This window comes from Neovison vison, chromosome 8 (assembly GCF_020171115.1).
Source record: "Neovison vison isolate M4711 chromosome 8, ASM_NN_V1, whole genome shotgun sequence".
Taxonomy (NCBI): domain Eukaryota; kingdom Metazoa; phylum Chordata; class Mammalia; order Carnivora; family Mustelidae; genus Neogale; species Neogale vison.
In genome coordinates, this window is record NC_058098.1 from 132947651 (window position 1) to 132964873 (window position 17223).

A 17223-nucleotide genomic window follows, 5' to 3' on the forward strand; every position below is an offset into this window, starting at 1 on the left:
AAATCATGACTGTTTTTGGTGACTGGTTAAAAATACTGTGTTGCATTCTAAGAGAGTAGATCTTAAAAGCATTCATCACAAGGAAAAAAAAAATTTTTTTTTTTTTTAAGATTTTATTTATTTATTTGACAGAGAGAGATCACAAGTAGGCAGAGAGGCAGGCAGAGAGAGAGGAGGAAGCAGGCTCCCCACTGAGCAGAGAGCCCGATGCGGGACTCGATCCCAGGACCCTGAGATCATGACCTGAGCCGAAGGCAGTGGCTTAACCCACTGAGCCACCCAGGCGCCCCGAAAAAAAAATTTTTAAACTGTGTATGGGGTGGATATTAACGAGACTTATGGTGGGGATCATTTCACAATATATACAAATTTTGAATCATTGTGTCATACACCTGAACTAATATATGTTATATATCATCTGCACCTCAGTTAAAAAAAAAAAATCATGGGTTTTATTATTATTGTTTTATTATTATTAATTAGTTTGTGTAGTGTCACAGAGCCTTTGAACTTTTAGTATGTTAGACTATTTGCCCTGTTGGTACCTCCTCTCTAGCTGCTAAGGGAGTAGAACAAACAGTAAACAGATCATAATGTACATCTCAAGTGTTGAATAGTCTTGTTTCAGTGTAGTTAGACCGCAGAGTTGCTCTCCCGGCGGCCTTCGCTAACACCTGTAACTGTATACAACCCACTGCTGTAACGAATAGATACCCACCTGGGTGACAGGTCTGTGTGTTCAAGTTCACTGGTGTCGATACAGTTTTTTCAGTGTTCAGTGTTCAACCTTCAAACATTTTTACTCTTTGTAAAATTCCCATCTGGATTTCAGGTACTTGAATGCTTAAGCCTTCCTCTGTATAAGTGAAGGTGAAAATTCTAATTGAAAAACCATTTCCTTTTTTTTTCTTCTAAAATATTGAACTTCTATTATTTATAGTATATAGTAATTTTAGTATATAGTACTTTTGCTTTACTTTTCTTTGGGAAGGTGACTGCTTCCGCTCTCCTTGTTTGATGTCCTCTTATTCAGACTGCAATTTATCAGTCCTTATTTTTCTGTTTTTTTTTTTTTTTTTTAGACTTTTGCTGGTTGGTGGATGTGAAACTGCCGAAGTGGGCATATCGAAAGCTTCTAGCTATGGCCTGTCTGCCTGGAGAGTTCTTTCGGGATCGCCTTATTATAAGCAGGTTACCAATGGTGGAGACAGGGTCACTGCAGTAAGTATCTGGCATTTCACTTTGTGACTAGGCCTCGGGCAGGAACAGGATGAAGTACTTTGTCTCAAGTGAGGAAAGCGACTTCATGTGAAATTTTAGTACTTCTTTCCAATATCAGAGTTATCTAAAGTGTTTTTGATTTCACTTGGTCTCATTTTTATTAACAGCATTGGCAGATATTAGAAAAAGAACCTAACAGGAATCCTGTTACTTGCATTTGCTTATTGAGACATTAATATTTATTCAGCATTTTTTTATGGGCTGACAACTGTCTTGACTCTGCGGTGTGTATTAGCTCCCTTAACTCTCATGACTTCTTGGGGTAGGTATTGTTACTAGGCTGTCTATTGATGAGGGAAGTAGAGTGTAGTTTAGTAACTTCCCTGGGTCACCGAGCTAGTAAGTGGCATAGTCAGAGTACAAACTCTGGCACAAGTTCCCCTGTTCAAGTTGTTTACCACCATGGCACACTTGCTAATACTTTGGTCTGCGTTCACCTGGTTGACACCCAGTCTTTCATCCCTTTGTTCTGAGCAGAGCACTCCGGTATGTTGTAATAGTCAGTATAGGCTAGGTTCTGCTGTGATAATCAAATCGTCCCATGAACAGATGTAAACTCCTGGCATTTCTGTGGGTTACCCTATAACCATTCATTCCTTATTTGTGGCAAAGTCTGCTCTTGGTGCCATGACTCCCTTGGACAGTTTGTTCCAAGTGATGACTAGAGAATCCACGCAGGCTGGCAACCTCTTGAGGTTCAAGTATTGCAGTTAATAGGAGGGGAAAGAGAGGGTTAAAAGGTGGAACTTTTCAAACTAGAACTAACATTACCTGTGCTCACAGTTCATGTGTTCTAACTATTCGCGTGGTCCTTTTTACCTTCAAGGGCCCTGGGAAGTAGTTCTTCTGTGTATCCAGAAAGGCAAGATAAAATACTGTTTCCCTATGCAAACTGCTGGAAGTCAAGTACTCAATCATGATTAGTCATCGTGTGCTTAGCACATTGCCTTACATGTAGTGGACACTCAGATACTTCTCAAATGAGGGAAGAAACCAAGAACTTAAGGAAAACATGACTTAAGTGAATGTGTCATGTTGTTTTTTCCTGCAGTGAATGTATTTGTTCTATTATTTTTGTTTAAAATGCACTGATTTTAAATTAATCCTCTAAAACCACAAATGGTTAAAAGTTTGGTATAAAAAAGGAAATAATGAAGAAGTACTTTTTTTTTTTTTTTAAGATTTTATTTATTTATTTGAGAGAGAGAGAGAGCATGAGAGGAGAGGGGTCAACGGGAGAAGCAGACACCCCGCTGAGCAGGGAGCCCGATGCAGGACTCATTGTGGGACTCAGTGCGGGACTCGATCCTGGGACTCCAGGATCATGACCTGAGCCAAAGGCAGTCGCTTAACCAACTGAGCCACCCAGGCGTCCCTGAAGAAGTACTTTTAAAAAGAAATCTTAAGCAATGACTGAAAGCTTCATTCATTTTTTTTTCTTTAGCTTTTGACATATTTTGAAGTACGTGATTGTGAATTTAACCCAACAAAGTAGTTTTTTTTTTTTAAATTAGCTCACCTTACTGGTTTTTATACCACTAGATCTTGTAACAGTTTGTATTTCTGCATGAATTTATAATCGAGGACTGTGTTTTGTGCTTTTCCTTCCATGCTTTACCCCCCTATCCATTCTAGATCCTGCCTCTTCTCCTGCAGGGTGCAGGGAGGAGTCCAGATTGAGTGTTAGTAGCCACACTTCACAGAAAAGGAGCCTAAGACCCCAGAACTAAAAATAGGGGAACAGAGGTAGAACAGATCTTCTAGTCACTGTTGAGTACCTTTCCCCGCTCCCCATTGAAATTATACAGATCAGTGGTCCTGTCAGATTTATCTCTGATGATTATCCCATAATTCATAAAGAGGTAGGAGTTGTTTATACATATTAAATATACTATTTCGCTGTTGCAGGGTTAGTTCTGTTTCTCTCTCAGATTTAATCCATACCCAGCTTGTAGTTTTTTCTGTGATATCCACCAGGACAGATCTTGGACTTTGAAACTGTTTTGGCTCTTGAATCAAAGTGTGATGTCTGCAACTTATTTTTAAATGGTTTAGTAAAAAACGTAATTTTTGAAGTTTTATTTAAGTAATCTCTACACCCAACACAGGGATCGAATGCATAACCCCAAAATGAAGAGTTGCGTGCTCTGTGACTTAGCCAGCTAGGCGCCCCAGTCAGACCCATAATTTAAAAGATGTGTGTACGCACACAGAGATAAAGCAAGCGTGGCAACGCGTTCATAACTGGTGAGCCCGAGCGGAAGGCATACTGGTGTTTTGTTGTGCACTCACTTCAGCCTCTCCATAGCTATGAAATTTGTCAAAATTAAAGATTGAGGGGAAAAAAAATAGGTAAGTGTGGAGAATACAAGGTGAGATGAAGTAGGCAAATGGCTAAAGTCCATTTCAGTACAGGATAATGGGGCGTGTTTGTGACAGAATGGCCTGGGAAAGGAAGAGTCCCGGAGTATGGTCGCATACCGTGAAACCTTCCTTCACCTTGGCTTGATTCTCTTGTGCTTTGACTTTGCTCCTCACTGAAGTATTAGAATCTGCTTTGCTATGGTCCTTCTCTCTCCAGCTGAAGCTCCGGGATTGCAGTCTCTTAGAAGAAAATTGCCTGTGCACTGACAGAATAAGTGGGGAAAAACATTAAATTGCACACTGAATGCTTGGCTGTATGATTAATTTCTTCAAATGCCGCAAGTGTATTTTAATTACGTTAGTGGCTATTAAATGTGTCCTGCTGCTAAACTTACAGTCATTCTGCATAGCCTGCCCCTGCCTTGAAGTAATTTGAATTACAGGATTAGTTCTTTTGTCCCGTGGCAGATACTGCCCTCATCAAACTCGTTTGTTTAAGGTTGCTCTTGTGTTGGGTGGATATTGATGAAAAAATGCTGCTGACATATACATTCTAGTCTCTCACAAGGCTGCTAGGCTGTAAAAAGGGACTTTGCAAGATTCAATATGTGCACTGACTTAAGTTTCCAAATTAATGTGAGATAGTTTTATTTATTCATTTGTTCATTGAATCACTGTTCTGGTAACAGGAAGGTAGCATCCCTCAAGGGGTTTTACTGTACTGGAGGATGTAGCCATATCCACAAATAGGGGCAGTGCACTATAATAGTTGCATTTTCTACTTCAGTAACTGGGAAAGAAGAGAGAATCCAGACTTGGGAGACAGAAATCTGGGATTGGAATTCTGGTTCATCACTTACACTTGTGTAGTAAGGCTTTTGACAAAAACAAGCTAATATATGTGAAGGCCCTTGGTAAGCCATAAAATGATCTGTAGTGTTCATTATTATTATATGTTTGTATTTTTAAGACCAGAATTTTAGAAAATATATAAAAATGAATAAAACTTAATTTTTATGTTATTGACTTTGCTGCTTTTTGGGTGAATGATGTTTCTGTGGAAAGAACACAGCCTTTTTGGAATCCTGTTTCCCTGAGAAATCCTATTTCCCTCAGAAAATAGAAATAATCAGAGAAATATTTTCACAGGATCCCACCCCCTTCCTGTGTCTTTGTCTGTACATGGTACCTTTTCTCTCATTTTTACAGACAAACTGTCTTTGTACCAACTAAGACCAACCCATCTGTTTGTCCTCCAGATCTCACACTCTTGCTTATTGATATTTCTTCTGCATCATGAATTTTGCTGTCGATTAGATTTACCAGCATACAACATGCTTTTAGTTTTTCATCATAAAAACTATTTGTTTTCATGTGGTTTTGGGGGATTTAGACCCCGCTAAATCCTGTTACCACCCCCATTTATTTCCCTTTCTTCAACATGTTCAAGAGCTGCCTGTATTTGTTTACACTTCCTCTTTCTTTTCTCTCTTGAATTTACCTCCATCATTTCACAGAAACTATCTTGGTGATGTTATCAGTGCCCTCCAGTATTTTACGTTTATCAGTTTTATTGGCTTCCTTCTTTTGTCTCTCTCTCTCTCTCTCTCCCTTTCTCTCCCTCTCCTTCCCTCCCTCCTCTCCTTCCTTTTATTTATTTATTTTTTTAAGATTTTATTTATTTATTTGACAGACAGAGATCACAAGTAGGCAGAGAGGCAGGCAGAAAGAGAGGGAGGAAGCAGGCTCCCTGCTGAGCAGAGAGCCCCATGTGGGGCTCTATCCCAGGACCCTGGGACATGACCTGAACAGAAAGCAGAGGCTTTAACCCACTGAGCCACCCAGGTGCCCCACTCTCCTTCCTTTTAAAAAAGATTTTTATTTATATATTTGAGAGAGAGCTAGAGAAAACACGACTTGGGGAGAGGGAGAAGCAAGACTCTCTGCTGAGCAGGGAGCCCAATGTGGGACTCCATCCCAGGACCCTGGGATCATGACCTGAGCCAAAGGCAGATGCTTAACCAACTGAACCACCTAGACGCTCCTGTTGGTATTCTTTAATCCCTGCTAATTGCTTTTACAAAAATCAGTTTATTTTCCTTTTTCCCTTTCTTTTCTCTTCCTTTTTTAAATTGTGTTATTGCTACATTGACAAAACTTGTAATTTTTGCACATCAGTTTCTACCCTCATCCTCACCTTTCTTTAGTCTTCGATGTCCGTGTCTTTTTCAGAATGCCGTTACTTCTTTTGTTGAAATGTTCCCAGTCATCACTTGGTTGGATGAAACTATTTTCTCGTAGGTGTGGTTTGGTTTGTTTTTTAAGATTTTATTTTTAAATAATCTCTATCCCAACCTGGGGCTTCAACTCACTACCCTGAGATCAGGAGCTGCATGCTCTACTGGCTGAGCCAGTCAGATCCCTCTTTTAGTAGACGTTCTAAGAAGGTCTCATAGGTAAAGAGGTCCTTAAGTTAGTTCTTGGATCTTCAAAATTGTTGTCTAAAATCCTGAATATTTGAAGGAAAACGTGTCTGGATATAAAATCCTTAGCTTACCATTTCTTTCATTGAACTTAAAAAATAGCCACTGCTCCATTATTGCTTTACTTTGTCTGTGGAATTTGAAACTTCTCACTTATATTAAATTATTTTCCCTACAAAGGGAAACATAGAAATAACATACAAATGTTATTTGGCCATTTTGCTTAGATTGCCTTGAGGATTTTCATTTTCTCTGTGTGAAATTTAATTGCCTTCCTGGGATATTTCTTGGAGTTGATTTTTTTGGGAGGGGGGCTGATTTTCTCAGGTACCCTTGCTGGCTCTTTCAATGTATAAATTCATATCTTTTTCTCTGTCTTGTGAGCTTTCTTAGATGATAACTTTGCAATGTTTTTAGAGGGATGTTATATCCCTTGGCTACCTTCCCTTGTCTGTCCTTCCCAGGCCCTGCAGTATTTTTACAATCTGCTTTTGCTCACCACCAGGCCTTGTGGTAGATGTCGTGGGGACATGGGAGTCGGAAGGAGCAGTAGAGATGACATCTGGGACTTGTGACTTTTGTTTTTCTACTTAAAATTATTTTGAAGTTTGGGTTATCTTCAGTCTTCAAGTTAAGTTGAGGGCACTTTTTTTTTTTTTTCCCATTTATTTGAGAGAGAGAGCACATGAGTAATTGGAGAGACAGAGATAGAGAGGGAGAAGCGGGCTCCCTGATTTGGGGCTTGACCCTAGGACCCTGGAATCACAACCTGAGCTGAAGGTGGATACCCAACTGACTGAGCCACCCAGGCACCCCTGAGGCCATGGTTTTCTTGTAGATCAACAAGTCTTTCTTCCCCTCCCTCCCTTCCTTTGATCCATCAATCCATTCATCCATCCAAGTAATATCTGCACCCAACATGGGCTTGAACTCATGACCCTGGGACCAAGAGTTGCATACTTTACTGACAGAGTCAGCCATGCACTTCATATTTTATCTTCTTACTCTTTTTTGTTGGAGGAAATATTGGAAGATATGGAGCAAGGCCATCACTAATGGCTTTAGCTACTTCGAAGTTCTAGTAGGGAAAATTTTAACCTCAACAAAACGGTACTCTTTTTTTGCCCTTTTCTCTTAAGGGAAAATTTATATAATATAAAATCAACCCTTAATCAACTTAAAGGATACAATTCACTTGTTATTGAGTACATCGACAGTGTTGTGCAACCACCACCAGGATGTAGTTCCAGGATATTTTCATCACCCCAAAAGGAAACCTTATACCTATTAAGGTATAAAATCCCTGTTGTTCCTCCATCCAGCTCTTGGCATCCACTAGTCTATTTCTGTGGATTTACCTGTTCTGTTTCTTATAAATGGAATCATGAAATATGTGACCTTTTGTACCTGATTTCTTTTATGTAGCATAATATTTTGGAGGTTCATCCAACTTGTAGCATATATCCAGAGTGCTTCATTTTCTTTTGATGACTGCACAGTATTTCGTTGTGGGGATATACCACATTTTGTTCATTCCTTCTTTGATGGTCATTTGAGTTGTTTCCACTTAATAGTATTGCTGTGAACATTTGTTTGATATAGTGTTTTTGTTTAAATACCTGTTTTTCATTCTTTTGGGTATATACTTAGGATGAAATGACTGGGTCAAATGGTAGTTTCATGTTTAGCTTTTTGAGGAACAATCAAACTTTTCCCCAGCAGTTGTACTGTTTTATGTTCCCTCAGTAGTGTACTAAATTCTCTGCAGTTCCAACAAAACTTGTTGTTTTCCATTTCTTAAATTATTGCCTTCTCCCCCTCTTGCTTTTATAAGTGTATCTCTTAAATCTAAAGATAAATAGTCTTGTGTTATATTATTTCGAATACTGGTTTCTAAATGTTGATTTTTGGGCGGGTATTTTTTAAGCATAGGATCAATTCCTTATGAATGAAATTTCTACTAGAAATTTTGACTTTTCCATAATGATGATGGGATAAAAATGATAACCTGGGGGATCTCATTTGAGAAGAGCTTGAGTGGCTTCTAATTCACATAGATTGTAGTAGACTTGTTATGTGTGCATTTAAAAAACAAAACATTTGAGTATGGGTGTATGTTGACAGATTTACCATTTGGATTTCTTTTTTCCCAAATAAAAGTAGAGTCTCACCAATATCTTGGACACTTACTGATGATTTTCTCAACTATTTCTTTTTTTATTTTTAGATTTTATTTATTTATTTGTTGGGGAGGGAGGGCCTGAGGGAGAGGGGGAAGCAGACTGCCCAGGATCCCAGAACCCTGGGATCAGGACCTGAGCTGAAGGCAGAGGCTTAACCGACTGAGCCATCCAGGCTCCCCTATTTTCTCAACTATTTCTTAAAATACTAGGTTTGCTATAGTTTGCATTTCATGTTAAAGGACTTTTTACAGTGAGAAAGCATTCCATTAATTCTTCTTTGTCTGATGTGCATTTATTTTGCAGGTACCAAAGACATTGGGATTATTAAGGATGTTAAGTGTCAAGTTTTATAGTCGCCCAGGACAAGAACAGGTAACTCATAAGCTTAACCTGTGCTTCTCAGATATTTTCATCCTGAGTACCTTTAAAGGATAATTTAATGAACCTTGAATATACTTCATCTCGATGTGCTCTTTTTTTTTTTTTTTTTTAAGATTTTATTCATTTATTTGACAGAGAGAGATCACAGTAGGCAGAGAGGCAGGCAGAGAGAGGGGAAGGGAAGCAGGCCCCTGCTGAGCAGAGAGCCCGATGCAGGACTCGATCCCAGGACCCCGAGATCATGACCTGAGCCGAAGGCAGCAGCTTAACCCACTGAGCCACCCAGGCGCCCTCGATGTGCTCTTAATTGCATACTATGTGGGCATATATATAAGTAAAAATTCATGGGACTGTTTGCTGGAATTTCTGGGTTTTAGTATATATCATTATCTCAATAAGGAGACTTAAAGAAAAAAAAAAGAGTGAACCTAGTCCTTTTAAATCTGGGTTTGTAAGCCAAAGAAATCTCCTGGGATCATTATATTATCTGAAGTTTTTTGTTTTACAATACTTGTGAATTTTGTATCCTTGTCCACAACATATCCTTTTCAGTTTGTTTTGTTAATTAAAAAAAAAAAAATCTGAGATTATTGAAGCTCCTAGAAGAAACAAGCCCTGTTGATTCTGGGCTTCAGGTACCATTGTTATATTGTTTTTTCCTCAGTAAGAGATGCACGGCTCTGTGGGAAGGATGTTTGTCGGTTTCATCCTGATGCGAGTGAGACACTCAGGAGCAGCCTCTGCGGGCGAAGGTTCTATTCACTCTGTGTCTGGCTCTCGCAAGAGTCTTGGCCCATATGGAGGCATCAGATCATTCTCTTCCTGTTTTGGGGAGAACCGGGCAACCTCATTTTTCTGTTACTTCAATTTTTTTTTACTAACGCAAAGGAAATCATCAGAAAATACAGAAATCATAAGAAATAGGATGAGCATTTTGTTGCTGGGTTTGTATTTAATATATTTAAAATTTTGAGTTCTAGTTACTTCTCTGCTCTTGACTTAGCTAAATCCTATATTCTGGATTGGTTTGGCGTGCTATCTGTAGAAGCAAGCAGTACCACTACTGTTTATGTCTGGAAAGTCGCTTTCTTGTTGAATCCCGTATGTTTGTACTGTTTTGCTGTTAGCCTTCTCTACTGGCAGTTCGTGGGCTTTGTTTTCATTTTGCAGATGAAGAAACATATGGAAGAGCAAGTGACTTGGCCTCTACCTTGTACTTGGTTCTTTCTAATTTACTGTGTTGCCTTTGTTGGTCTGTTACCAATTTAGTGCACAAGAGTGTTACTTTGCTTTTTCTCCCTGCATCCTTAGTTAACATACAGTGCAATGTTGATTTCAGGAGTAGAATCTACTCCTAAGTTACTGTCTTTAACAAAATTTAAGGGGCTCACTATGTTTTTGTTTTTGTTTTTAATTTTATTTTGTTGACTATAATAAAACAATAACATGTCATTTCAGTGTTTATTCTTTTTTTTTTTCAATCAATCAGCAAACACTTCCTTTGAGCCTGGGCATAATGTTAGAGCAGAGAATAAATAGATGAATAAAAGGCATTGTATTTCCTCAAGGAGCCCCCAGGGTAGTGGGGGAGAAGGTTAGAGAAGTGGTGAAATAGCGCAATATTACATGTTTTCTGACCCCTTCTGTCACATCATATGAAGTACCACTGAGGCGTGGAAGAGGGAGCCTTTCATTCTGGAGGGGATAGTTGATTTGGAAGCAAGAGTTCCTCATGCAGAGGGAGGAACTCTGGGCATTTCCAGGCTGGCAGTATCATGTGGCAAGTTCTGGAAGGGTCAGAGAGCGGCCCTGGGACTCTCGTTGGCTGGGCTGTGGGACCCACAGACGCTCGCTGTTTGTATTTGGCGCTTATTTCACTTGGACCAGCTTAGCTGTAGTACGTTTAGAACAGGAATTATTTGGGAATTGCTACTCATGCTTCTCCTTTGTATTATATCCTGTGTAATTGTTAGATACTATGTTTATTAGTTGATTTGGGATATTAATAAGCAAATGTAACTGTTCAACCAGTATAGAAAGACTATTTAAAAAAAAGACACAAACCTTCTTACCACCCAGGAACTTCAGTTGTACGTTGCCTTGACCCTACTATTGGCAGTTCTCTTGTGTGGAATGTGGCTTTTTCTCCTCAGTCAGAGTACCCTCTGTGATTGAGCACAAAGGAGACGCAAACAACTCATTTCCTTATACTTTGATCTATCTTAATGGCATATTGTACCAGGATCCTTAAAAAGATGTTATGAAATTAGTATTCTTAAATCAATGCCTTCAGTAAATATCTGAATGTTACGTACTATCTTATTTGTACCTCATAGTTTCTAGCCCGGAAATAATTATGGGGGATAGATTTTTTTTTTTTTTTGCGCTGTAATTGTAGAGCTGAAAGGCCTCATATGGCTTATCTAATAATTTCCTATTATTGTGAAAGCTTTCTAGCTTATATGTACTTTCACATGATCTCACAGGAAGCTTGCATTATTGGCATTATGATGCCTATTTTATTTTAATTCAAATATAGTTAACAGTGTTGTGTTATTTCAGGTGTGCAGCATAATGACTCGGCAATGTTATCCATTACTCTGTGCTCATCATCCGTGGACACTTGAATCCCCTTCACCTATGTCACACGTTTCCTGCCTCCCCACCTCCCCTCTGGCAGCCACCAGTTTTGCTCTGTATTTAAGAGTGTTTTTGTCTCTTTTTTCTTTATTTTTTAAATCTCATAAAGTGAAATCATACAGTATTTTGCCTTTCTCTGACTTATTTCACTTAGCATTATATCCTCTAGATTCATCCATGTTGTTGCAAATGGCAAGATTTCATTCTTTTTGTGGCTGAGCAATATCCCAACATTTACAATATACCGCATCTACTTTATCCATTTGTGTATGGATGGACACTTGGGTTGAGTCCCTAGCTTGGCTGTTTTAAATAGTGCTGCAGTAGACATAGGGGTGCATATATCTCTTTGAATTAATGTTTTCATTTTCTTTGGGTAAATACCCAATGGTGGAATTACTGGATCACACGGCAATTCTATTTTTAATTTTTTGAGGAATTTCTGTACTTGGGTTTATTTCTGGGCTCTGTATTCTCCTCCATTGATCTATGTGGTTTTGTGTGTCTGTGTGTGTTGTGTGTGCGTGCGCGCCCGCACACATTTGCATGTGCATGTCGGTACCATACTGTTTTGATTCCTGTAGCTTTGTGTTGAACTCTGGGATTGTGATACATCTAGTTTTTTTCTTTTTCAGGTTACTTTAATTATTTGGGGTCTTTTGTGGTTCCATACAAATTTTAGGATTATTTGTTCTAGTTCTGTGAAAAATGCTGTTGGTTTTTTGATAGGGATTACATTAAATCTGTAGGTTGCTTTGGGTTGGGTAGTGTGGACATCTTAATAATGTTGGTTCTCCCAACCCATGAGCATGGGATATCTTTTCATCTCTTTGTGTCATTGTCTATTTTTTTCACCAGTGTTTTATAGTTTTCAGGGTACAGGTCTTTTACTTCCTTGGTTAAGTTTATTCCTAGGTGGTTTTTTTTTTGTTGTTGTTCTGGTGTTGTTTTGGTAAAATAGATTGTTTTCTTTTTCTTTTTTAAGATTTTATTTATTCATTTGAGAGAGAGAGCACAAACAGGAGGAGAGGCAGAGGGAGAGGGAGAAGCAGACTCCCCACTGAGCTGGGAACCCAACATGGGGATTGATCCTAGGACCCTAGGATCATGACCTGAGCTCGGAGGCAGAAGCTTGACCATCTAAGCCGCGCAGATGCCCCAGGATTGCTTTCTTAACTTTTCTTTCTGCTACTTCATTATTAGTGTATAGAAATGCAACAAATTTCTGTATATTTTGTATCCTGTGACTTTACTGAATTCATTTATCAGTTCTGGTAGTTTTTGTGGATTCTTTTGAATTTTCTATATATAATATCATGTCATGTACAAATAGTAAAATTTTTTTACTTCTTTCTTACCAATTTAGATGCTTTTTATTTCTTATCTGATTGCTGTGGCTAGGACTTCTGGTACTATGTTGAATGTAAGTGGCGAGGTGGATATCCTGGCCTTGTTCCTGGTCTTAGAGTAAAAGGTTTTCATCATTGGCTATGATGTTCATTGTGGGCTTTTTGTAGATGGCCTTCATATGTTTCCAAATAACCAGCTGCTGGTTGTCTGCCATATAATATTATCTTTGAAAGAAGATATTAAAAGCTATATATGTTTTTGGCTTGGACAATTTTTTTTCCCAAGGACTTTCTCTTTCCTACAGACTTTTGCAGTGTTTCCCCCGCCTCTGCTGCTCCCAGATTTGTTAGCCATGCTTTTGAGAATGATCGATTGATTGATTTTGGGGGGGGTCAGACTTATAAACCTTAGTGGGCAAGAATATCTACTGGACTTCTTGAGGGCAGAGGTTTATGTTTTGCTGGTTGCTGGCTCCCCAGAGTGTAAAATGGTGCCTGACACGGGATATTGTATTACTGAGTTTATTCAATAAATAATTGTTGATTGTTGGAAGGGCAGGGCTTGTGAATTCACCTTTAAGGCTCCGTAGTAATTCAGAACACTTTCAGTGTATGCACTACAGTTCAGTACTTTAATTTTTATATAGCTTGTATATTTGAAAGGTGTAATGAAATAGGAAATCACTCATTTTTAATTGTTCTAAGTAGATGATATGCAGTGGAAGAAAGTTAGGTAATTTAAACTGATCTCAGTATAAAGATCTGATATTTAACATTTAAAAGAATTATGGTTTTAGAAAGGACAGTTAAAAGTTTTATTGCAGTGTTTGAAAGCAGGCACAATTCCACTCTAAATATTGCTGCCAGTAGTAGAAGGCTTTAATTAGTGTTTTTAATTAACAAAAGATCAAATGGACATTTGAGCTAGTGGTTTAATAAATGAGAAATAGAGGTGGAAGTTAAAATCCTGTTCATACTATTAGTTTCAGTAGTATTAGTATCGCATTACCATGCAAGAGAATCAATGAGGTAAGAGGAAAGTACCTTTTGAAAAGTTTTGAGAAGAGATTTGAGACAGGGAGGTAAATAGAATTGATAATTAAAAGGACTATAGATTGATTTCTGGTGGAAGAAGACCATCTACTGTGTAAATGGTCTTTGTCAACCAGCTTACTTTGTCCCATGGTGCCTACCCAAGCTGACAACAACTTACCAAGTAATTATTTAGTGAGACTGCCTTTCAGTGGCTACTCACAGAACAGAGTAGACTAGAGCAGGTAGTAAGTGATAGTCATCATTTTCTTTCTCATTTTATTTGCCTCGCCTTTATTGAGGTATAATTGTAAGACATTTAAACTGTACAGCATGATGATTTGGTATATGTGTACAATATGAATGGATTGTCCCCCGTTGAAGTCACACATTCATTACCTCACATATTTACCTTTCTGTTCTGTGTGTAAGGATGTTTAAGTCCTACTCTCTCAGCAAGTTTCAGTTACAGAATGCAGTGTTATCAAGTGTAACCATCATGTTATACAGTAGATCTTCAGAGCTTCTTATAACTGAAGTTTCTACCCTTTTACCCAACCTCTTTATACTTCCTCCCTCCCCCAGTCTTTGGTAGGCAACTAGTTTCCTACTCTCTGTTTCTAGGAGGATTTTTGTTTGTGTCTGTTTTTTTTTTTAAGATTATACATAAGTGATGCCACGCAATATTTGTCTTTCTGTGTTTGATGTATTTCACAAGCACAATGCCCTCCACGTTCATCCATGTTGTCACAAATGACAGGATGTCCTTCTTTGTTTAAAACCAAATGATACTCTGTATGTGTGCGGTCCACATTTTCCCCAGCCTTTCTTTCTTTCTTTCTTTTTATTTTATTTTTTTAAGATTTTATTTATTCATTTATTTGTCAGTGAGAGAGAGAGAACTCACAAGCAGGCAGAGTGGCAGGCAGAGGTAATGAGAGAAGCAGGCTTTTCGCCGAGCAAGGAACCCGATATGGGACTCAATCCCAGGACCCTGGGATCATGACCTGAGCCGAAGGCAGTGGCTTAACGAACTGTGCCACCCAGGCGTCTCTCTCCCCAGCATTCCTTTTTGATGATAGCCATCCTAACGTGTGAAGTGATATCTCATTGTGGTTTTGATTTGCCTTTCCCTGATGATTAGTTGAACACCTTTTCATGTACTTTTTTTGCCACTTATGTGTCTTTTTTTGAAAAAAATATCTGTTCAGATGATTTCTTCCATCTTTAAATTAGGTTATTTGGGGTTTTTGCTAGAGTTGATGGAGTCCCTTGTGTATTTTGGTTTGTAATATCAGATATTTGATTTGTAAATATTTTTTCCTATTTCCTAAGTTGTCATTCATTTTATTAATGGTTTCCTTTGCTGTGTAGATGTTTTTAACTTGATGTAGTCCTGTTTGTTTATCTTTGGTTTTTTTGACTTTGCTCTTGGTGTCGAATCCAAAGAAATCATTGCTAAGACCAGTCAAAGAACTTATCCCCTGTTTTCTTATAGGAGTTTTAGGGTTTCAGGTCTTATGCTCAAGACTCATCCAGTTAGAGGAGATTTTATTATATGATGTACATTAGGGGTCCAGTGGCTATCCAGTTTTTTCCAATACCATTTATTGAAAGAGTATCCTTTCCCCACTGTGTATTACATTGTTGGCTCCTTCATTATAAATTAGTTGACTGTCTATGCATGAGCTTATTTCTGGACTCCCTGTTCTGTCCCATTGATCTTTGTGCCTGTTTTTATGCCAATATGGTATTATTTTGATTAACATAGATTTGTAACAGTAGTTTGAAATCAGAAGGTGTGATGCATCCAGCTTTGTTCTTTTTTTTTTTTTTTAAGATTTTATTTATTTATTTGTCAGAGATAGCAAAAGCAGGGGGAGAGGCAGGCAGAGGAGGGAAGCAGACTCCCTGCTGAGCAGGGAGCCTGATGCAGGATTGCATCCCAGGGATGAGCACCTGAGCCGAAGGTAGCTGCTTAACCAGCTGAGCCACCCTGGCATCCCAGCTTCTCTTCTTTCTCAAGATTGCTTTGGCTGCTTGGGGACTTAGGATCTTTTAAGATACCACACAAATTTTAGGATTATTTTTTATGTTTCTGTGGAAAATGACATTTGAATTTTGGTAAGGATAGCACTGAACCTATAGATCACTTCGGACACTATGGACATTAAGGGTATTTTTTCAATCCATGAACATGGAATATCTTTCCATTTATTTGTATTCAATTTCTTTGATCAATGTTTTATGGCTTTTCTTTTTTTTTTTTAAAGATTTTATTTATTTATTTGTCAGAGACAGAGGGAGAGAGAGCGAGTGAGCACAGGCAGACAGAGAGGCAGGCAGAGGCAGAGGGAGAAGCAGGCTCCCCGCTGAGCAGAGAGCCCGATGTGGGACTCGATCCCAGAACCCTGGGATCATGACCCGAGCCGAAGGCAGCGGCTTAACCCACTGAGCCACCCAGGCGTCCCGTGTTTTATGGCTTTTCTTATACAGAGCTCTCACCTCCTTGGTTACATTTATTCCCAAGTATTTTATTCTTTTTGATGCTAGTATAACTGGGATTGTTTTCTTAATTTCGCTTTCTAGTAGTTCACTGTTAGTGTATAGGAATGCAAGTGGTTTTTGTATGTTGATTTTTGTGTCCTGTAGCTTTACTTGAATTTGTTTATTCTGACAGCTTTCTGGTGGAGTCTTCAGGGTTTTCTATATATAATACCATGTCATTTGTAAAGAGACAGTTTTACTTCTTCCTTTCCAGTTTGTGTGCTTTTTATTTATTTTCTTGCCTAATTGCTCTGGTTAGGATTTCCAGTGCAATGTTGAATAAAACTAGCAAGAGTGGGCTTTTTTTTTTTCAATAATTTCAATTTATTTTTCCAGTGTTCCAAGATTCATTGTTTATGTATCTCACCGAGTGCTCCATGCAATATGTGCCTTCCCTAATACCCACCACCAGGCTCACCCATCCCTCCACCTCCTTCCCCTCTAAAATTTTCAGCTTGTTTCTCAGAGTCCACAGTCTCTCATGGTTCATCACCCCCTTCGATTTCCCCCAATTCACTTTTCCTTTCATTCCCCTAATGTCCTCTGTGTTATTCCTTATTCTCCACAAGGAAGTAAAACCATATGATAATTGACTCTCTCTGCTTGACTTATTTCACTCAGCATTATCTCCCATCCATGTTGATACAAAAGTTGGGTATTCATCCTTTTTGATGGCTGAGTAAAATTCCATTGTATATATGGACCACATCTTCTTTATCCATTCGTCTGTTGAAGGGCATCTTGGCTCTTTCCACAGTTTGGCGATTGTGGCCATTGCTGCTGTGAACATTGGGGTACATATGGTCCTTCTTTTCACTACATCTGTATCTTTGGGGTAAATACCCAGGAGTGCAATTGCAGGGTCATAGGGTAGCTCTATTTTTAATTTTTTTGAGGCATTTCCATACTGTTTTCCAAAGTGGCTACACCAACTTGCATTCCCACCAACAGTGTAAGAGGGTT

At 38.7% G+C, this 17223-nt stretch overlaps 1 protein-coding gene across 2 annotated transcripts in view; it reads left to right on the plus strand.

Moving 5' to 3' along the window:
- NBAS (NBAS subunit of NRZ tethering complex) overlaps window positions 1-17223 on the plus strand; it is a 322741-nt gene that overhangs the window by 51288 nt on the left and 254230 nt on the right. For both annotated transcript variants that reach the window (XM_044262053.1, XM_044262054.1), the window contains exons 10-11: window positions 1083-1221; window positions 8615-8683. In XM_044262053.1, coding sequence (XP_044117988.1) covers window positions 1083-1221; window positions 8615-8683 — 208 coding nt within the window. The remainder of the gene's footprint in view (window positions 1-1082; window positions 1222-8614; window positions 8684-17223) is intronic.